This window comes from Equus caballus, chromosome 3, assembly GCF_041296265.1.
Source record: "Equus caballus isolate H_3958 breed thoroughbred chromosome 3, TB-T2T, whole genome shotgun sequence".
NCBI lineage: Eukaryota > Metazoa > Chordata > Mammalia > Perissodactyla > Equidae > Equus > Equus caballus.
Genome location: NC_091686.1, coordinates 64359520 through 64382754, shown reverse-complemented (window position 1 = coordinate 64382754; position 23235 = coordinate 64359520). Strand labels below are relative to the sequence as shown.

The 23235-nt window shown below is 39.1% G+C and overlaps 1 protein-coding gene across 9 annotated transcripts in view; it reads left to right on the top strand.

The window, feature by feature from the left end:
• The first annotated feature begins 3008 nt into the window (after window positions 1–3008).
• Window positions 3009–23235, top strand: part of MRPL1 (mitochondrial ribosomal protein L1) — a 59269-nt gene continuing 39042 nt past the window's right edge. For 2 of the 9 annotated variants that reach the window (XM_023635376.2, XM_070262342.1), the window contains exons 1-6: window positions 3009–3139; window positions 3379–3658; window positions 3743–4092; window positions 8985–9096; window positions 19343–19601; window positions 22740–22823. In XM_023635376.2, coding sequence (XP_023491144.2) covers window positions 4062–4092; window positions 8985–9096; window positions 19343–19601; window positions 22740–22823 — 486 coding nt within the window. In that variant the 5' untranslated portion in view covers window positions 3009–3139; window positions 3379–3658; window positions 3743–4061. Of the gene's footprint in view, window positions 3140–3378; window positions 3659–3742; window positions 4093–4295; window positions 4441–7202; window positions 7258–8984; window positions 9097–19342; window positions 19602–22739; window positions 22824–23235 lie in introns of those variants that run through there. The other 7 variants (XM_070262340.1, XM_070262344.1, XM_070262341.1 and 4 more) reach the window with 6 other exon arrangements.

Sequence of the window (23235 nt, the reverse complement as noted above, 5' to 3'; positions counted from 1 at the left end):
ATGACAGAAATGTGAAGTTTGCTCTAGGATATGTTCTAAGACCCTGCTACTCAAAGTGTGGTCCATGGACCAGCATCATCATCAACATCGCTTAGGAGCCTGTTAGAAATCAGAATCTCGGGTGCCAGCCCAGACCTACTAAATTAGAATCTACATTTTTAATAAGATTCTCAGGTGATTTGTAGTCACACTAATGTTTGAAAAGTGTGGCTCTAGGAAGAATTGGTTTGGTTTCGGCCTTGTAAAAGTTACCAAAGGCTTTTACTAGGGAACTCCCAGTAGCGTGCTATAGCCATGGGAGAACCAAGTGCTAAGTTGTCAGAAATTTTGTGAGCTGGTTGATTTAATGTTTGGTAGCTTGAAAATAGTTATTGTGAGAATATTTACAACATGGAGATGGGCAAATTCTACAAATTCATTTCTTTTGTACTGGTTAGCCAGTTGTTAAACATTTACCAGCATTCACTGGATAGTTCTAAATCCCCTAACTCCATCTGGAATTAAAATAGTCTCCTAGGGGTTTTTGGACAGAGAAGCTCCCATATATGGGAGGGCAAGACAAAATGAGTTCCAATTCTTAATCACACTTGCAACCTCGTGGCTGAGAAATCACTATTATAGACAGTTATTTATTTATGAAAAAATAATCAGAGTTTGAAGTAAGCATAAGGAGGGAAGGGAATCTAGGGGTTGGTAATACTTAAAATCCAGATAGGCAGACAGGCAGAGTCTGGAAATTCTCCTAGCTGACAGCTGGACAATTTTGGAGCTGAAGTCCAGGTGTGGAATAGCAGTTTCTGTCTAGAGGAGGGGATAAGAGTAGGTCAATTCTGGTCCTAGAGACACCACATAGGGAAATTTATGCTTTTATTGCCTATATTATATTGAGTATAAACTCATTAAACAAAACAACTGCTCCCTAAGTTAATGGTAGGTATGGATGCAAATGTTTCATGGTATTAAATGGGGAGTGGTTTTTAAACGTGGTCTCTGGACCAATACATCAGCATCATCTGAGAGCCTATTATAAATGCAAATTCATGGGCCTGCCCCAGGCCTATTGGATCAGAAACTCTGGGGGATGGAGTCCAGCAATCTGAGTTCTAACAGGCCTCTGTGTGATTCTCACGCACACTACTGAAATAGAAAACGTCATGGAGTTCCTTATTTTTGTTCAATAAGAGAATCCATTTTTCACTTGAACCCCAACTGGGAAGTGACTCTTCTTGCAAGGAGTTTCTAGCTCAACTGGAAGATGGTTGAGGAAGGTAGAGAACATAGGTCAAGAGAACCACAGGGCTGAGCAAACATTTAGAAGCATTTCTCAGGGAAATTCGCCAAGCAGGCAGGAAGCTGGCAGGTTGCCAAGACTCCTGGAGAGTATAAACCTTCCTAGAAATCAATTGGGGAAAGTTGAGTTTAAAGTGAACTTTGAGGAAGTGCATAAACACAGCCTAAAGACTTTCTGCAAATACTAATAAAAGTTCTGATAAAAAGAAAGCGACATCCTAGCACATCTAGGGACTAGAACAGCAAGTATCATATTAAGAAATAAGCAGATATTGGAAGAAGGGGCACTAGAACAGCTTATTCATTTTGCCTCTCTGGTTAAGTGCTCTCATTGGTTCCTTACTAATGGCAACATTGCACATTTAATGAGTATTTATTCTGTGCCAGATACTGTGTGTAAGTACCTCGGTAAATTATCTCATTATTGGGTCCTTTTCACAGATGAGGAAACCAAGGCCCAGAGAAGTATAGTAACCTGCTAGTAAGGTCACACAGCTAGTAAATGATGATACTGGGCTTCAAACCCAGGAAGTTTGGCTCCAAAGAACTACTGCCTCACCAAAATAACCTACTGCCTCTCTTCACTGAGCGGCTCATTATGTATTAAATATTTAGAGGTCTGGAGTTCCCATTTCAGTGCGGACTTTTGTAGTTTTTATAAGACTCAGGCTAAAGAACTTCTTATGTATTGTTATATACAGATAACTGGACTGTGGACCCAACCGACTCATGCCATCAAGTTCTGATGCTCAAAGTGGGCACTCAGGCAAGCTGTACCTCTCCAGACACTGCTTTAATAAGGCTACTACTACAAGCAGACTGCGTGTTACTCTGAGTCCCAACAGCGAACATTTAAATTCTGTTGTCATAATAGGAAACATAAAGAAGTGTACGCATGGGGGCCAACTGACCCCAGCTATGGAAAGGGAGGGACGTAGAGTCTGAGGACCAGCACCTCTAATCTGGGTATTAGTTTTTGTCTGAAATAGATTTGGTGAACTTGTCCCAATTCTGGCATTTACCCTCAAACGAAATTCATTTTTAAGTATCATGAGAGCAATGGCTGTGTTGCTTTTAATCACCACATCAAACACACTGCTTGACACATGGCAGGCACTCACATATTTGCGAAAAGAAGGGAGAAAGGGAAAGAAGGGAGGAGAAAGGAGAGGAAGTTATAGAGGGAGATTCAAGTTCTTTGAGTTTTTTGTATTAATAGCTATAAATGAACGTGGAACTTTTGAAGTAACTGCTTAGGTTTTAACAGCAACAGGACAATAAATTAGAAAGCTTCATGTAGAGGAGTACAATATATAAATATGAAATAAAGCATTTGTGAAATTCTCACTTTGATCCAGGGCCACTTCCAGTGGGCAGCTTCATGGAAGCAAGTTAATTTTGCAGGTTTGCTATTCTAATTAAGTCACTAATTCATGCATGCATCTATTCATTTATTCAACAAACAGGGCCTCCTACGTGCCAGGTATTGTAGTACGTGCCTAGGTTGCAAAAATGGATGACTTGATTTCCGCCCACAAACAGCTCAGATGGTGATGGTTGCACAACTCTGAATTTTATAAAAACCACTGAATTGTATAATTTAGATTGGTGAATTGTATGGTATGTGAATTACATCTCAATAAAGCTGCTTTAAAACAAACAAAAATAGGTATATGCCCTGGATACTGTACAAAACCAGGAAGCGCTGGTCAAAACTCAGCCTGGGAAGAAAGGAAGGAGGCTTCATCAGTGAGTAAAGCCTGAGCTGAAATCTTTAAAAAAAAAAGTTACCTAGGTGATGTGGTAGAAGATATTCCAAACAGAGGGGACAGAACGAACAGCCATGGAGGTGAGAAACCGTGTGTGTGTGTGTGTGTGTGTGTGTGTGTGTTTGGAGGAGGAGGGGATGTTGGCAAGGGGCTGAGGCTGGGGAGGTGGGCGGAGGCTAGAAGCGAGCTCCAGCGGTCACTGGAGGGTTTTATTTAAACTGGCAAGTGATACAATCCGTGATCAGATTTGTTTTAGATAAACCACACCCGACAGCTGTGACGTAATGGAAAGGATACTGATTCTTTTTTTTTTTTTCAGCCAGAATAACCTGTGCGTAGGTTTCAGATCTGCCATCTTAAAACTAGAAGTGTTATATAAATTTGTCAAGCATTATTCAGTTGATCTTAAGGGCACAGCTTGCCAGCAGGGGTGAAATGGAAAGCTGATTAACGCGAAGAGTAACTTAAAACCGCGCTGCTCCTGCGCTCAGTTAAAAGAGAAGTGTTGTCGACGAGCGGGACCCCCACCTGGGGTGGCGGTGAAAGCCTGGCCAATTTTTTAAGTCTTTACAAGGCCCGAAATGTGGTGGTGGAAGCTGGTGAGATTCTTCAGATTTTCTGTTTTTCATGCTTTCCTGCTTACTCTCACAATCTACTAAAATGAGTTCTCTGTACACTTGCAGAATCAAAAAGAATAAAACAGAGCATCGCCTTCACGACCTATTTTTCCAGGAAGGGCACATGTCCCTGAAGCTGGTAAAACTGTAGTACCGGAACCACGAAACACAGGTTCCTAAGCAGCACGGAAGAACGATGGTAACACCGCCACGGGGCAGCCGCGTCGAGCGCCCTCCCCAGTCAGCATATTTTGGTTCCCGCCCCTTCCCTCTTGCTCCTTCTAATCCCTTCCCCCTCCGCCAATTCCGGAAGGGAACCCTTTTAAAATCTGATCCAAGCTGGAGCGGAGGACCAATTTCGTGAACACAACCCGGAGTGGTCAACATGGCGGCGGCCGTTAGATGCCTCGGTAGAGGTAAAGCACGGGGTTTTCTGGCCTTGCGGGGAAAGTAGCTCCAGCGCGGAGTCTCTTGTTGCAACAGAGTGCAAGTCGCACCGTCCTAGGCACGGATCTGCGCTCGGGGCTCGAAAAACCTCCTGCTTTTTTTGGGCTCTAGTTTCTCCAGAGGGTCATTACTACTTAAAAGAGACCTTATTACAGTTTTCACTTCTTTCTAGAGCCGTCCACCTACGGGTGAGGTGGGAATGGGAGAGGGGTGTACGTTGACATCTTTCCAGCACCCACAGGGACAGAGGCAAGGACACGATTCTGTCTTCGGTACTGGGGATGTGGGCTGCAGAGGAAAGGAGTTTGATACCTGAAGTGAGTTCTGGTTTGGAAAAGGTGTATATCTTAGTGGCTTACATTTATAAACTTTAATACTTTACAAAATGCCTGTTATTGCTTTCGGAGTACATCGTTGCAGGCGATTCCAATTCTTAAATTTCCAGACGTTGCCTAATTTACATCAACATTTATCATTTGGAGGCTAATTCTGTAGTACTACTTCGTAGCAGCTCTTTTCATCAGTTAATAAGGTCCAATTGTTGGCTTGGATGACAGCCCTTTTTTGGTACAAAGCTTTATTTTTGCTTTGTTTTGTGTTTTTGAAGCACAGTGATATGTATTGTTATTTAATCAAGATAGATCTTTAGGTGGAGGCAGCAGCCACCAGCATCTCCCCCATTTTGCAGAGGAAGAAAATGATCCTGTTAAGTATGTGGCCAAGTTCATATATAACTAGTAAGTGGCAGAGAAAGAACTGAAGCTTCACTCCTAAGCCAGTGATTCTTTTTTTTTTTTTTTCAAATGCATTGTAGCATTTTTTTCAAATGCTTCTCACAGGAAAGCTCAGTGTCAAGATCTGCATTCTCTATTTGGGATAGGTGTTGCTTAAAAGATAGGGGGGAGGGGGAAGATCACAGCAGATCCCGCTAACTACTAAATGAGCAAATCAAAAAGTGTATCCTTACTGAAAAGAGACTGATGGCATTATCTTTATGTATGATAGAAATAACATGTTAGACAAGAAACCAAAAAGAGAACCAAAGGTTATCGCTTTCTTCTTGCCACATTTTCTTCTCTCTCTTAATTTTCTTTTTATCTCATCTGTTACTTCTCACATTACTTTGTTGATTCCTTCTCCTCTCCCCAGTCACTTCCTTGAAACTCTCAGGAGCCGGAATTCCATCCTTCATCCTCTAAATTCTAAATTTTTGTATCTAAATTTACTCCTCTTGCTGGCTCTCAGATTTATATCTCCAGTCAGACGTTTCTCCTAAACTTTAAATCGGTGAGTTTTGTTTTTAGAAGGAAGTTCCTTTTTTTTTTTTTTTTTAGGAAGATTGGCCCTGAGCCAACATCTGCTGCCAATCTTCCTCTCTCTTTTTTTTTCTTTTTCTCTCCAAAGCTCCCTGGTACATAGCTGTACATCCCAGCTGTAGATTCTTCCAGTCTCTCTATGTGGGATACCACCTTAGCTTAGCTTGATGAGCGGTGCTAGGTCTGCACCCAGGATCCGAACTGGAGAACCCCAGGCCGCCCAAGCAGAGCGCGTCAACCCAACTACTCAGACATGGGCGGCCCCTCTCCTGAACTTTAGATTCTTAAACTCATCTGCCTTTTCTAGATCTCCACTTGTATATCTTATCAGCACCTAACTCTTGTCTAAATTGAACTTATTATCATAGACCAAAGTCTTTCCCGTCTCATTTGGTGGTAACTCTATCTTTTTAATTGTCCAGGCCAAAAATTCGGAATATTCTCAACTACTCCTCTTTTTCTCACACTTCACATTAAATAGTTGGCATATCCTGTTAGCTTTACCCTCAAAATAAATCTAGAATCTTGCTTCTTGTCATTACTCCGCTGCAACTACCTTCTAAGCTGCTACCATCCCTCACCTGGATTTCTCTACAGTCTGTTCTCAACAGGTAGTGAAATTGGACCTTTAAGAACTTAAGTCATGTTCCTACATTCACAACTCTGTAAAGTCTCCCCATTTTTCTAAAGCCAAAGTCCTTAGAAAGAACGGCCTATAGCTGTGCTGTCCATTTTGTTATCCATTATTGAGTACTTCAGATGTGTCTAATCTGAATTGAGTGTGTCAAATACACATTAGATTTTGATGACTTAGTACCTAAAAAATGTAAAATATCTCAGTATTTTTTTTTTTTTTTTTGAGGAAGATTAGCCCTGAGCTAACATCTGCTGCCAATCTCCTCTTTTCGCTGAGGAAGACTGGCCCTGAGGTAACATCCGTGCCCATCTTCCTCTTCAGTATTTTGATGTTGATAACATGTTGAAATGATAATATTTGGAGGTATTAGCTGTAATAAAAATGTTAGTTTTTACTAATTTTCTTTTTTTTTTACCTTTTTTATTGTGGCTATTAGAAAATTTAAAATTACACATGTGGCTTACGTTATACTTCTACTGGACAGCATTGGCCTAGAGTCTTCCGCATCATGTGGTGCCTGCCTTCTCCCACCCCCATGCACCCAGCTGACCTCTTTGACTTCTTCTCCAGCTACCCTCTCCTTCACTCACTGTGCTCTGGCCACACTGGCTTCCTTGTTCCTTAAACACACCAAGAACGTTTCTGCCTTGGGAAGACTTTTTCTCCCAAGTCGAGTGGACCTGGAACACTTTTTCTAGATGTTTGCGTGATTAACTTTCTCATTTCTTTTAAGTCTTTGCTTAAATGTCACTTTTTTTAATGAGGCCTGCCTTCACCATCTTACTTAAGATTGCAGCCCACTTTCCCCTTGACTCTCAATCACTTTTATCCAGTGGGTGCCCCCACTACTACCATTTTATGTTTCTTAGTATTGTCTCCCCCCAACTAGGATGTAACCTCCATGGCAACAGGGATTTTTGTCTGTTTTCTTCACTAAATACTTAAAGCAGTGCTAGCACATGTTTTGTTGGCATATTCATTGTCGAATAAATGTATGAATGACTGAATAAATGGACCTTCAACAAAATGCCACCCCTCTTACATGTGTTATAATGAATAATATTTAAAGTGATTTGAATCCAGTTTTTGCTCTCATTTGTTCATATTTCTTTGCTTCATTCAACAGATGTTTATTGTGTCTTCATTTGCCAAATACTGTGCTGCATGTTGGGGACAGAATGGTAAATAAGCTAGACACATGCCCTGCGTATGGTGCTTATCATCTCCTCAGGAGCAGACATTAAATGGATAATTATTTCTTTAATTACAATTGTCGTATGTGCTGTGAGAGTATATGTGAGAGACCTAGTCTATTTTGAGTCTTCAGGGAAGACTTCTCTGAAGAAGTAGTTTATGTAGAGTCCTGAAAGATCATTGGATAATTATGAATTAGCTAGGAGAAGGGGGAGTGGAAAGGGGTAGGGAAGAATGTCACAGATGGAAGGAAGATTATATTTGAAAATCCAAAGGTGGTAAAAAACAGAGTGTGTTCAAGTAACTGAAAAGAGGCCAATGTATTTGCAGCATAGCAGGCATGAGAGTGGTATTAGATGAAACTCACTAGATAGGTTAGAAGTAAAGCATGGAGGACCTTGTTAAGAATTTGCTGTATTCAAAGAGCGAGGTGAAGACACCCAAACGTTTTAAGGATATGATAAGATTTTCATTTTTAAATCGTCCTTCTTACTAGTATGTGGAAAAGAAATGGAGAAGGCCAAAAGTAGAAGATAGAATAGTTTGGAGTATGTTGCAGTAATCAGTGTGGTAGATGATGATGGCCTGAACTATGGTGGTTATAGTGGGAAGGCAGACTAGATGCATAAGATCTAGGGAGAGTGAGGATTATAGTTAGGTGAGAAGCCCTGGGGAACTCTAACCTTTTAGGATCAGGTATAAGACAGTAAGCCAGCAAAGGAAATGAGTAATTTCCATCTCATTGTCAGGAAACCTGACATCGTTAGAAGCTTATTCATCTCTTTTGTTCATTTTTCAATTGGGTTGATCTTACATATTCTGGATATTAATCTGTTGTCCATTATATATGTTGCTATTATATTCTTTCAGTTTTTGGCTTGTCTTCACTTTCTATAAAGTATCTTTTGATAAATAGATGTTCTTAACACTAATGGAGTCACTTTTTGGTTAGTCCTTTTGGGTTTTGTTTGTGAAATTGTTCCCTCCTCAAAGATCATAAAGATACTTTCCTGTATTCTGAAAGACTCTAAATTTTGCCCTTCACATCTAAGTCCTTAGTCCATCTAGAGTTGATTTGTGTGTGTGTGTGTGTGTGTGTTTGTGGTGTGAGATAGGGATCTAAATATACTCTTTTCCCTACGGATAATCACTTGTCTTAATACCACTTATTGAATTCTTTGCACAGTGATTTGCAGTAACATCTCTGTCATGTTTCAGATATCCCTATGTGTATGGGATGTTGCTGGACTTCTTATTGTTTTATTAGTCTGTCTTCCTATACTTGTCCCAATACCAAAATGTCTTAATTACTGCACCTTTATAACAAATCTTGATCTCTGGTAAGGCAATTCCCTCCACTTTATTCTTATTCTTCAGAAGTGCTTTGGGCAACTCTGTGAATGTCTTATCTATTAAAAAAAAATGAAATTTAAATTATTTAAAAAGTTCAGGATACATATACATATTCCATAATAATAGAGCTAACATACTCTGTTGAGCCTGAACTAGATTAAGTTAAAAATAAAGACAAAATTGTTCAATTAGATGTATTTACTTGGATTGAGTTTCAAGAAATGCAGTTTTCATTATTATACTTTTTAAAGGATAGTTAAAAATCACAAAATATTGAATATTTTTCCTTTGGGAAACACTGATTAAGGATATAAAAGTTATGAATGTAATGATTGATATTTTTTATGTTTTTTCTTTCTAGTCTTGATAGCTCATCAAAGGCATAGTCTTTCCAAGATGCCTTATCAGACACCTCTTTATCCTTGTTCTGCATATGTTCAGATACCCAATAGACATTTTGCTGCTGCTACAAAGTAAGTATATTTTTGGTTATTTCATTTGCTATCATTTAAAATTTTGATTAAAAAACATTGTGCTTGGTTCTATAAAGACATACAGAGACATATAGTTGTAAAAGTTTATCATCTCTGCTTCTTTGATCTTATAATCCTGAAGGAAAGACATTGACTTATTATAATAATACTTAACATTTATAACACTGACATTCAATAACTAAATCCTTTCAGGAACCTTATGTAGAAACTATTTTTATTATGCTCTTTTTTCGAGACAAAAAGCAAGGCACTGATAGGTTATGTAACTTGCCCCAAATCACAGAGCTAGTAAGTGTTGAAGCTAGGATTTTGTGACATAATAAGAAATATATTGGTCTCTGCCCCCAGTTCCTGACACAGAGCTCCTAAAACCTTTGTAATCTCCTGAGTGGTAATGAGGCTAGGAGCAGCTTTTGTTGTAATATTTGATCTCTCACCTAGTTCCTGATACAGAGCTCCTAAAACCCTTGTAATTTCCTGGGTAATAGCAGTGTCTTTTGTTGTAATGAGGCAACTCTTGGTGGGCTCCTGGATGGGAGCTGGTCACCAGAAAGACCAAGCCATGATCAGAAGCTTGGAACTCTTAGCCTCATTTCCCGTCCTCCAGGGAGGGGAGAGGAGCTAGAGATTGATTTCCTAATTGGTCATGCTCGGAGAGCTTCTGGATTTGTGAACACATCCACTTGTTGGAAGGGTGGCGCACCCAAACCCAGTGGGGACAGAAGCTCCTGTGGTCCAGATCCTTCTGGACCTCATTCTATATACCTTTTCATCTGAATCCTTTATCATATCCTTTATTATATAATAAGCCAGTAAATTTTAAGTGTTTCTCTGAGTTCTCTGTTCATGAAAATTGATTTTATTTACATCCAGCTCTTTGCTAGATGGGAGCTTTTTTTTGTTGTTGTTGAGGAAGATTAGCTCTGAGCTAACATCTGCTGCCAATCCTCCTCTTTTTGCTGAGGAAGACCGGCCCTGAGCTAACATCAATAACCATCTTCCCCTGCTTTATGGGATGATTGCCACAGCATGGCTTGCCAAGTGGTGCCATGTCCACACCCGGGATCCGAACCACAAACCCCAGGCGGCCGGAGTGGAACTTGAGGACTTAACCGCTGTGCCACCGGGCCAGCCCCTCTCTGAGTTTTCTGAACCATTCTAGCAAAATTATGGAGCCTGAGGAGGGGATTCTGGGACCCCTTGATTTATAACCTATTGGCCAGAAGTACCCAGAGGCACTGACTTGCAATTGGCATCTGAAGTTGCGGCAGTCTTGTGGGAACATGCCCTTAACTTGTGGGATCTGATGCTAAATTCAGTTAGATAGTGTCAGAATTATACTGAATTGTAAGATACCCAGATACTGTCAGATAATTGGTTGATGTAGGGAAAAAACCCACATGTTTAGTGTCAGAATTTTGAGTAGAGGAAAATAGTTTCCTGTTTAACTGTATACCGTGTTCTGCATCTTGCTTGCTTGCTTTTAACCTAACAGTGTATCTTGGAAATTGTTTCAGATAGAGCTGTCTAGTCTTTTTTTTTTTGATGAGATATAGTCGATATATAACATTATATTGGTTTCAGGTGTACAGCATAATGATTCAATATTTGAATATGTTGGGAAATGCTCACCACAACCAGTCTAGTTAATATCCATCACCATACAGAGTTACAATTTTTTTTTCTTGTTATAAGAACTGTTAAGATTTATTCTCTTAGCAACCTGCAAATATGCAGTACATAGCAACTGTGGTCACCATGCTATGTGTTACATCCCCATCCTCATGACTTATTTATTTTATACTGCAAGTTTGTACCTTTTGACCAGCTTCACTCATTTCGCCCACCCCTTACTCCTGCCTCTGGCAACCACCAGTCTGTTCTCTGCACCTATGAGTTCAGTTTTCTTTTTTTTCAGATTCCATGTATAAGAGATCGTATGGTATTTGTCTTTGTCTGACTTAGTTCACTTATCGTAATGCCCTCAAGGTCCATCCGTGTTTCACAAATGGCAATATTTTATTCTTTTTTATGGCTGAATAATACTCCATTGTGTATATATGCCACATCTTCCTTATCCATTCATCCGTTGATGAACACTTAGGTTGCTTCCATGTCTTGGCTGTTGTAAATAATGCTACAATAAACATGGGTATAATATTTCATTGTGTGAATATACCATAATTTATTTAACCATTCCCCGTTGATACATATTTATCTTTCCAATCTTTTGCTATTACAAATGATCCTGTAGTGAATAATCATATACATAGATCTTGTCAAATATTATCAATTTATTTGTAATGTGAACTCAGAGAAATAGAATTGTTGAGTCAAAAGATGTGTGTACTTATAATTTTGATAGGTGATACCAAATTGCCTTCATAGAGATCTTGCCAATTTCTGTCCTTACAGCAAGTATTATAATGTCTATTTTCCCATATACAGCATAGTCAAAATTTTTGAACTTTGCCAGTTTGATAGGGCATAAGTTGTATCATCATGGTTTTAATTTATATTTCATTTACTATTATTATTGAGGTTGTATATCTTTTCACATGTTTAAGAGCCATTTATATTTTATTTACTGTGAATTTTCTATTCATATCCTGTTCCCCTTTTTTTGTTGTTGATTAGTAGGAACTCTTTGTATATTATAATTTAGCACCTAGCTGCACTGTAACTTTAATATGTCTTAACTGTTATGGTAGAGGAATGAACCAAGTGCTATGGGATCAGAGATGACAGGTCAGTTAATTCTACCTGGAGGAGAGTATGGCAAGAAGTATTTGATCTGGGTCCTGAAAGGTAGATAAAATTTGGCAGGGGAATTGGGAGAAAGGCATTTAAGTGGTACACAGGCATGAAAGTGAATGATAGAGAAGTAGTACTGTCTCATATAGCTTGAAGATAGGATGAAGAAGGAGGTGGCAGAAATGTAACAAGAAAGGAGGCTTTCTTTGCATGTGACTAGTATCTGGATTCTTTTTCGTTGTTGAGAAGTTGGAGGAGTATTGGTTGTACCAGTTTACATCCCCACCCAGCAGTGAGTGAGAGTGCCTACATTGCTTACAACTCTGGATATCATCGATCTTTATTTAAGTTACTTCATCGTATTTCTAATGTATATATTTTGCCCATTTTCTATTGGACTGTTTGTCTTTTTCTTTCTGCTTTGTGCTTTAGAGATATTGTTTTGATAATATTTTATCTTTAAATGTTGTTTTCTTTTATCCTATAGAAATTTTTCATTTTATGTCATCTCTATGTTCTATTCCAGTACAACTTTAAAAGCAATTTTCTCTCACCTAAAGAGGATAGCGTAAGGTTCCACCCCAGTAGTGTAGCAGTTAAGTTTGCGTGCTCCGCTTCGGCAGCCTTGGGTTTGCCAGTTCGGATCCTGGGCACGGACCTACACACCACTCATCAAATCATGCTGTGGCAGGCATCCCACATATAAAGTAGGGAAAGATGGGCACGGATGTTAGCTCAGGGCCACTCTTCCTCAGCAAAAAGAGAAGGATTGTTAGCTCAGAACTAATCTTCCTCAAAAAAAAAAGCATAGCATAAGAATTATATATACTTTTAAAAAACTATGAAAAATTATTAGCAGATAGTTTTTTTCATGTCTGACAATGAGAGTAATTCAATAGCTTGATGAGAATCATAGTATGCATAATTTTAGTTGTGGTTTTAATTTTTTAATGTACTCACTTTGTTGCTGTTGTTAGTGCTGTCAGTTAGATTCCGACTCTTAGTGACCACTATACAGCAGAGCAGAACCCTGCCTGGTCTTTTTATGCCATCCTCTCACCTTCCAGCACTCTATCAGACAATGCTCCACTCCTATTGGGTTTTCATGGCTGATTTTTTCAGAAGTGGGTGGTCAGATCCTTCTGGTATGTCTTAGATTGGAAGCTCTGCTGAAACCTGTCCACCATGTGTGACCCTGCTGTTATTTGAAATACTGGTGGCATAGCTTTCAGCATTACAGCAACATGCAGCCACCACAGCGTGACAACTGACAGATGGGTGGAGTGGTTCCCTGACCAGGTGGTGGTGAGAGCAGTGACTCTTAACCACTAGACCACCAGGGCTGGCTATACTGACTTTGTAATATACTAAAAAATAGTTTTTCCATGGCCGATTTTTTTTTTGTCAGGATCTGAGACATGATAGAGGGCCTTGTGCTTGCTTCTTTCTTATTTTGAATCTCCTTAGTCCTCCATGTATGTCCATATTCCCATGGTTTGCCAATGACAGATCCTGATAAAAAAGGCCACTTGGTCATCTCTGACTCTGGTTCTGTTTCTCTCTTGACAGTAGGTTCTTTTTCTTGCTGCTTCTCTGTCTCAAAATTTTTTATTGATTGCTGGACATCTTGTGTAAATCAGTTTAGACTGAAGTGCATAGCACTTGTACTGGAAATGCTCACGCCTCTTCTTTTGTCACAGCCTTGAGACAATCCAGTCAGAAGTTGAGCTAGGTTTTGGTTTTGTTGTTTCTATGGTTACCACCTGCTTCAAATTTCTGTACTGTTACCTTGTGCTTAGGGTGGGGGCTGTGTTGCTGAAATGTTTTTCTCAGTGTTGCTGTTCCATGCTCAGTTTTCTGCCTCACCCGGGCAGCTGCAGCTCCCAAGGGTGGGGGTGGGAGTGTCTCTCTGGTAAACCTCCCCTAGTAGAAGACTGCTGTCACTTGTTAGGTTGGTGATGGGTGCAGGAGGGATTCTCTGTTTGCCATATCCAGCCTTTGTCTTAAGTAGATCCAGCTGGACCTTGGGGACAGGCTTTTCTCAGTATTTTTGTCCCTTCTCCCCTTGGTATGTATCTATTGCTGGTTTTTTCCAGGAGTGTCCGGGCCCTTCCCCAGTTTTATTGGTAAAGGATGCTGTGCTCAGAACTGTTTCCTGCCCTTCCCACAAGTGTAGCAGGTCTAGTGGTTTTTTCCTTCTTTCTTTTCCCTACACACAGTGGGTATTTACCTGTGCTCTAGAGGATTTCAGGGTTACATGCCTTTCTGGCAGCAGTGGCTACTCTCCTCCATGCCTGCACCCTTGAGGGAGGCCTTCTGGGCTCCTGGCCTGCTCCAGTCTTTCCTGGGAGCATCTAGTGGAGGTCTGTGGAAAGGGCCTACAAATTGAGTGTGAACTCCCCCTGTGTCTGGATCTCCCAGGGGGTTATACTGTCACGCTAGCCCTAAAATTTTTGTTTTTTAATCTTTTTGAGGAAGATTAGCCCTGAGCTAACTACTGCCAATCCTCCTCTTTTTGCTGAGGAAGACTGGCCCTGAGCTAACATCCGTGCTCATCTTCCTCTACTTTATATGTGGGACGCCTGCCACAGCATGGCGTGCCAAGCAGTGCCATGTCTACACCCAGGATCCAAACTGGCGAACCCCGGGCAGCAGAACTGGAACGTGCGCACTTAATGGGTTCACCACTGGGCCAGCCCTCTAGCCCTAAAATTTTAGCTGATTTTTTTCCTTATCTGCTTGCCTTCCTCTCATATTCTGCTGCAAGTGAGACCATCCTGGCGCTCTGCCTGTGGAGTGGGGGTGGGGAGTATGGACTGACTCTCCTTGGATTTCAGACTGCTTAGTCGCCTGGAGATTTCAGCTCTATGATGCTTCAAGAAAAGTTTTTCTATCCTACTCTTTCTCATTGCTAATGCTCTTTCTAGCTTTTATTTCTTTATTTTCATTTATTTCTATTATTGTTGACTGGATTTTATTCTATCAGCTTTTACATTGTAAGCGTAAGCAGAGCTTCTGCATTTAGTTTAATGAATAAACCAGCATCAGAGATGTTAGTGAATTTATTTATGTGATTACTCTGAGAAATAAGAATTCCAGGTATTTGCATTTCCTTAATGGTTACATGCCCTAGGCATTTTCTCTTTAGTTGTGTGTAGTTCAGTTTAGTTTGATAGTACCCCACGTTGTGTTGGGTCTCCCCGCCCCCTGAGGCCCTAATTCCTCCTTGTAAAGCGTTCGCCAGCCTTAAAAGGACTAGGATCTCCGGGGTCACAGATCTTCAGAGGTCTTTAAGTGAACTTTATTATAGCACTGATTTTTTTCTTACCTTGTTTTATTTGGGTACGACCCAAATGGAATTATTTTTCCTTTCATGCTTCTGGAGTTAGGAGACAGATGAGGCAGGGAGAAAGTTATTACCTGAGTACAGTCCCTTATTACTCATTTAATCTGTGTGGTTTAGTTACCCAGGTAACTGCAGTTAAATTCGATTCAGAATGCCAGATGTTTCTCCTTCACCTTCCCAAAAACCTTTCCAGTATGATTTATTTTAGTTCCTGAGAATCATAGTATTTGAGCTCTCCTGATAGGGCCTTCCATAATTGCATGAACAGCAGAGTTCTTCTGGATGTGATTCCTCTGAGTAAAGATAGACATTTTTTGGAGGGTCATGGAAAACAGTCAGTGGATCTATAAAATTAATTATTATTGACTGATTTTATTGAATTGCGTTTTTTTTTATTTTTGAAGAAAATGTTTTCATTGGAGTCCTATTTGATCTGGGTTATAATGATTTTATACCTTTTTTTTTTTTTTTACTAAAACAGTGTTCCATCTTTAACTTAAAAGTATTTTCACTGAATCACCTCAAATATTTTGTGAAACAAATTCCAAAGAATAAATAAGTAAATTGCTGTATACCCAACTCAGTCTCTTTATTGGGTTTTGCAAATATTTATTAATTTAAAAATCATATTTCAGCCCCCGGGGTTTTCATATTAATTGCAAATTAAGTGGGCAGATTCAGCCATGATTAAAAATTTAGTGGAGAAATCAGCATTTATGTAAAGTAAATCTGTAGGTTCCAGCTAGGACACTTATTCATTTTGTTTCTTTTAGGTAGAGAATGTATGACTAAAACAGGCTCTCCAGGCTCCTTCCTCTATTGGCCTCACTGCTCTTTTATTAAATATAAAACAAAAATGTGACTGCTCCAGTTTGGAACATTTTAGGATTTTGTGGAGTTCTTCCAAGGTAGCTATTGAGGCGCGTTGCATCCATCCACTTGGGCACCTGCTTGGACTTGCTGTCGTCAGTCCAGAAGGACACCTGTGTCCCATTAAAAATGAGCCTTGTCATTATCTGCTGTTCTGTTGAATTGCTTGTTAGGTGGGAGGATACTGTTATTAGTTGTGGTAATAAGAATTCATTGAGTGCTAAAAGTGAGAATAGAATTATGCATTGGATTGGTTTTTGAGGTTCTTTTTTCAAAAATTGTTTTACTGTCATTCATTTCTTTCACATGAATTTTATAAGACCCCATAGTAGTTTTCTATGGCTGCCATAACAAATTACCACAAACTTTGTGGCTTAAAACAATGCAAACTTCTTATCTTGTAGTTCGGAAGTTTGACACGGATCTCACTGGGCCAACGTCAAGGTGTCAGCAGGGCTTTGTTCCTTTCTAAAGGCTCCGGGCGAGAGTCTGTTTCCTTGCGGGGCCCAGCTTCGAGAGGCCACCCCTATTCCTTGGCTCGTATTTCCCCCTTCCTCCATCTTCAAAGCCAGGAACAGCAGATTGAATCTCTTTCATGCTCAGATTTCTCCTGTCTCTTCCCATCTCTCTCAGATGCAGGTGGGAAAAGGGAAAGTTTCTCTGCTTTTGGGGGCTCATGTGATTAGATTGGGCTCACTTGCATAATCCAGCCTGATCTCTGCATCTCGAGGTCTTTAACCTTAAATATATCTGCAAAGTCCTTTTTGCCATGTAGATATGGACATCTTTGGGAAGCCATTATTCTGGCTACCACAGAACCTAAATATCTTTCTAGAATATTATTTCACGAATTTAAAACTTTTATATTTAAAAGATTATAGGTGTGATTTGAATTAATGCTGAGAAAATATATCATATCACCTCTAATTCTGTCTTCTCGGCTTCAAACTCTTACCTGCAATTACCTGTTGATTGTGTTTTCTTATTTTGTAATCACCTTGTTGACTTCTGCTATGTAACAAACTGCTCCACTATTATTTATCATTGCTCACACGTCTCTGGGTCAGCTGATCTAAGCTAGTTTTGGATGGGTGTCTCTGATGACCTTGGCTGGGCTCCAGTCTGCAGGTGGCTGAGAATTGTCTAATCTAGCCCAGGGCTCTGGAGGCAGCTCTGTTTCACATATCTCTCATCCTCCCACCTTTGGGCTAGCCCAGGCATGTTCTTATGAAAATGGCAGAAATACAAACATACAAGTGGAAACATTAAGCCTCTTAAGGCCTAAGCTTTTAGTTACTTTTGCTTTATTCTGTTGGCCAGACTAGCCACATGGCCAAATCAAGGTACTAGGAAATATACTCCATTCTTTTAAGTGAGAGGAACTGCAAAGTCACTTAGCAAAGGGACTCTAATTGAGAGAGGCGTTAAAGAATTGGGGCCAATTGATGCAACTAACCCCACACTCAAACTCTATTCTCCCCAAACTGAACTCACCTCTGTGACTGTCTCCCTCCCAAGAAACCTGTTTTGCTTGCTTGCTTTCTGTTTTTAGTTAATGATACTCTCTATGTTTAGTCACCCAAGCCAGAAATTTAAGAACTATTCTAGAGTCTTCTCTTTTCCTTTTCCCTATCTTCAGTATTTACCTTGTAAATACCTTTCTAATCTCTCATCTTCTCCAGCCTATTCCCTTCACTGCTCTGGTTCAGGCTGTCATATCTCCTTGATAAGGAAGGGAGGGAATAGTGTCTTAATCATCTCCAATCCAGCTTCCTTCAAATCCATCCCTTATATTGCAGCCTGAATACTCTACCTGAAATGCAGACGCCACTCTCACTAGAGGAGGTCCTCCGTCATCCCTAATCTCCTGTCATCCCTAATCTCATTAATCATCTGCTCTTTCCGCCTTTTGCTTTACCTTTAGTTCAGGAGTCAGCAAAATATGGCTAGTGGGGCAAAAAATTTGGTCTGCCATCAATTTTTGTAGGGATCATGAGCTAAGAATGGTTTTTACATTATTAAATGCTTAGGGAAAAAAGGAAAATGAACAGTATTTTGTGACACATGAAAATTAGAAAATTTAAACCAGTCTTCATGAATAAAGTTTTGTTGGAACACAGCTACACTCATTCGTTTTATTGTCTATGGCTGTTTTTACATTACAATGGCGGGATTGAGTCGTTGAGACAAGAGCCCGTAAAATATTTGCTGTCTGGTCCCTTATAGAAAAAGTTTGCCAACCCCTGCTCTAGTCAGTTAGAATTTAGAAAAGCTCCCCTTGTGTACAACTCTATTTCACGCCTCAGTACTTTCATTGTGTTGTTTCTTTGCCTGGCTAACTATTTTTTTAAATAATAGCTTTATTGAGATATAATTTACATACTATACAATTCACCCATTTAAAATGTACATTTCAGTGGTTTTTAGTATATTCACAGAGGTGTGCAGCAATCACCACATCAGTTTTAGAACATTTTCATTATCTTCCCCAAAACCCCATGCCAATTAGAAGTCACTCCCCATTTTCCTAAACCCCTCCCCCACCCCTAGATAACCATTAAATCTACTTTCAGTCTCTATAGATTTGCCTATTCTTGGTATTTTATATAAATGGAACCATACAATATGTAGTCTTTTGTGACTGCCTTCTTTCACTTAGCGTAATGTTTTTAAGTTCATACATATTGTAACATGTGTCAGTACTTCATTCGTTTTCATTGCTGATTAATATCCCATTATATGGATACACCACATTTTATGTATCCGTCAGTTGATGGACATCTGGGTTGTTTTGACTTTTTGGCTACTGTGAGTAAAGCTGCTATGAACGTTTGTGTACAACTTGTTGTGTGGTTGTATGTTTTCATTTCTCTTGGTTATGGGCTAATTCTTCTGCATCCTACAAGAATTAACTTTGGAGTCATCTCTTCCAGAACTCTTCCCTAGCCTCCTAGGCTGGGTTAAATATCTTTTCCCTACAGCTTGACTAACACTCTCATAGTACTTACCACATTATATTGAAATTATCTGTTTACATGTCTGTCTCTTCTGCTCTAAGTTTCTGGAGAGTAGCATCAGTGCCTCACCCAACTTTTTATCAACTGCAAAAAGTACAAAAACTGTGTAATCTATGTTTTGAATTAAAATAAACTGTGTTTTTGTTATTTTTTCCATCTTCTGTACATTGGCTTTTTTTTTTTAAGTCTCTTGGAATACATATTGACATAACTGATCTTGAATTTATCTTTTTTTTAGGCCTGCAAAGAAAACAAAAAAAGGTGCCAAACAAAAAACATTGGAAGAGAAAAAAGATGAGATAGAAAAAATAAAGTCATACCCCTTTATGGAAGGCGAGCCTGAGGATGATGTCTACTTAAAACACTTATATCCAAGGCAGATATATGATGTGGAAAAAGCTATTCACTTACTTAAGAAATTTCAAATTCTGGACTTTACTAATCCAAAGCAAGGTGTTTATCTTGATTTGACGTTGGATATGGCACTGGGGAAGAAGGTATGTAGACTCAATTAAAATAAATTTATTTGCAAACAGTAGCTATATGAATTTCTATTCCTAAATTTTTAAAATTCTTGTCTCCTATAATAATTTTTAGAAAATTTTATGCTCTTTCTATACTTTAGAATGAAAAATATTTTTGTTTGTTTTTTAATTTTCCAAATATATAATGTTTGTTGACATAAAGTGACCAGCAACCTTTCTATAGATAAGAAGGGAAAGGTGAGTTTTACTTGAGCCAGGATCACTTGAGTGAGGATTATAACCTGGGAAGGCAGTTTCCACAAAGGAAGAAAGCACTCTGGGCAAGCATGGTTTTCAGTACAGTCTTACATCTTTTTAGAGCAGAGAATGTGCAGTAAACACAGGATACATATTCATCAAAGTTTCAAAGAGGGATTCAGTTGCAAATTGACAGGTCAACATGACCCTGATGTCCAGAAAGGGACAAATACAAGCCTTACCCATAGAGTGTTACTGATACTGGCATAGGAGGGGGAGTATGCACTCTTATCTTAAGAGAGTGCTTTTTTTTCTTTTTTCAGCTGAGGAAGATTAGCCCTGAGCTAACATCTATTGTCCATCTTCCTCTTTTTTTTTTTTTAAATATGTGGGTTGCAGCCACAGCATTTCTGATGATGATGAGTGCTGTAAGTCTGCACTCGGGATCCAAACCTAGGAACCTGGGCTGCCAAAATGGAGCACCCTGAAAGTGCATTCTTGACTTTAATGGTTAAAGCAGATATACGATGTATGTTTGATAGGCTGTAAGTCAGGGTTCTTTAGTTCAAGCCAAGTCTGTTTTGAACCAGAATAGCTAACCCATATACCCGAGTATGTGAAAATCTCTTGACATGTTGAACATACTCTGCAGAGTTGATGAATATATTTCTCCTCTTCACCTGAAAATCAATGGTATAAAGTTCAATGAAAGTGGTGTTAAAATTAATTGAGGTGTTACTGTAACTTTGAAAAATGACTTAAGCTGCCTGGGTGTTGTGTTCCTTCTCTGTAAAGGAGGGTTTCGGACTAGCTCAGTGGCCTTCAGATGTGTTCCTCACAGTCTTGGGTTGAGACTAAATTTGCATGGGTGGGGTGCCAAGCTGCTCACTTTTGCTTCCACCAAGCCTCTCTCCTTTATCTGTTTATCTGTTGCAGTTCCATGGAAGACTTTTGTTTATAAAACTCTGAAAGTAGGAAAAACACTAGCTCTAAATTTTGTAAACTTCTCATTTAAGAAATCTAATTTTCTTGGAAATTGTATTTTAATTCTTATTCTGATGATGTCTTTTTTTGGTCAAACTAGAAAACAAGTTTTTGAATACAGTTTAACAACCTCAACAACAGCAGCCATAATTGAGCACGGAGGAGGAGGCAGTACAGTGTGGTGCTAAAGAGCGTGGGCTCTCGAGTCAGATTCCAGTACAGGCCAGAATCCAGGCACCACCAACTTGCTCTTTGACCTTGGGTTTCTGACTTACCCTCTTCAAATCTCAGTTTTTTCATCTCTTTATAAAGGGAGATAAAATGCTTAGTTCATATGGTTCTGGCGAGGATTAAATGAGATGGTAAATGTAAAGGACTTGGTAAGTGTTTAATAATAACAATTGACATTTATTGAAACTTTCTATGTACCAACCACAGTGCTAAACGCTTTGCATGCAGTTTTTCGTTTAATCCTGTAATCTTAGAAGAGGAAGCTGAGACACAGAAACTGAAGTAACTTGTTCAAGGTCACAGAGCAGAGGGTAGAGTTAGGATTTGAAGCAAAGTCTGTCTCATGTCTTAGTTCTTATTAATTAGAAACAGTTTATACCAGCTATGTTGTAATTTCATTCTATACTGTAGGGTTACTGTTAGTTCTCTTATTTTAAAAATGTTGTAGTATCCAAGATCACTTTCTCAGTCAACTATTAATGTAGTTCACAATGAAGTCTTGTAGGACCACAAGCTTCATTTCATAAATGGAAGCCACTTGTAAACTAGTAGCATTGAGGGTACTGTTGTCTTCCTAAGACATTTTTCACTTTTGATAGAGTGCTTGCCCAACAAGCCAGTATCCCCCAGGGGATGCTGTTATTGAGATTGTTTGCCATTGAAAATTTTACTGAAACCAGTTGTGACATGTTAATGGCCAAGGAATGCCAGTCAATAAGACTGAGTTGCATGTCTGATATAAAAGGTGCTTAAGAGTTTGTGCCTTGTTGTCTGAAAAGAAATCCTCAGGAGGTTATCTCTATTCAAAATAAAGTTTTTTCTAAAAATATAGTCTTTCAATCAGTTTTAACTAGGGAGCAACCCCTTTTCTCTTTCTTCCAGACCTTAAGGTTGCAGCAACATTATGGGCCCAGAACTTGTTTCCATGTGAAGTCTCCTTAAGAGATCTGAGCCACAGGCCTAGATAGATCTTTGACCAAATAACTGAACAAATAGTTCTGAGGCCCTGTAGAATATCCACCCGTGTTAGAGTCCTTCTAATGCATGCAGTTGTTTATTTTGAATTTTCCAACTGACTTCCCAAATATATCTGAAAGTGGTGGGTGATCCAGGTTGTTTCAAAGTAGAGCCACTCAGAAGAGCCTTTCAGGCTTGGCATTCTATCTTGGGTTTAGGGCTAATATGATCTCATTGTTTAAAGCCAGTCATGGAGATTATGGGTCACCTACCAAGAAGATCAGCTGGATATTATCTGTTGTTCTGTATGTAGCTGTATTCATGTCCTCTTTGATGGTTTCAAAAATTACATGTTCTTTTGAATTTAATTCAAGGTAGCAAACATTTACTGACATCCCTCATGTTGAAGATTTGTGCTAGGTGCTGGGAAAGATGTGGATATGCAGACAAATCTCTTAATATGAGAGACTGTGATGAATGATGTAGAGATAGAAGTCAAGTGCCGTGAGAGTATGGAGCTGGGAAGAGAGATTTAGATTTTCATTATGGTTTCTTACAAAAGGAATACAATCTCTTATGCCTTAAATTGTAATCAGTGAATAGTTCTGGATTAATGAGAGGACATTAAACATTAAAAACATGAAAAACAAAACTTGTGAGTTCTGTTTTTTATAGATGTGAGAGATACTAGAAAAGATGAATGAATTTTTCATAATTATTTTTTCATTGTTGTGTATTTAGAAAAAAGTGGAGCCATTTGCCAGTGTTCTTAGTTTTCCATACCCATTCATTTCAGAAATCAATAAAGTTGCTGTATTTACAAGGGTGAGTAAGCTTTGTCAACTTTTTATATCATTTAACTTTTTTTATGTATCACATTAATCAATAATTAGAATGACTGAATGAGTAGAGTTAGAGAAAATCCTAGCATTCACCTAGTCTTATTTTCCCCATTTGAAGCTCAAAGCAGTTAGATGACTTATTTGAGATTATGTCCTTAGTTTGAGAAAGAGCTAAACCAGAACATTAACTTCATCATTATTAGTCTACCACATTATGTTTCTCATGAGAAACTAAAGAGCAATATAGAATTTATTCTACTGTCTCATGCTTCCTACTCAAACTGCTCTCCTCAAACAACATTAATAAAATTATTTGAAAGCAGTGGGTTCACTTTAGTGCTGTGAACACACAGAAACACACTTTTAAATATATCCAGTCTGGAAAGTCAAGGAAG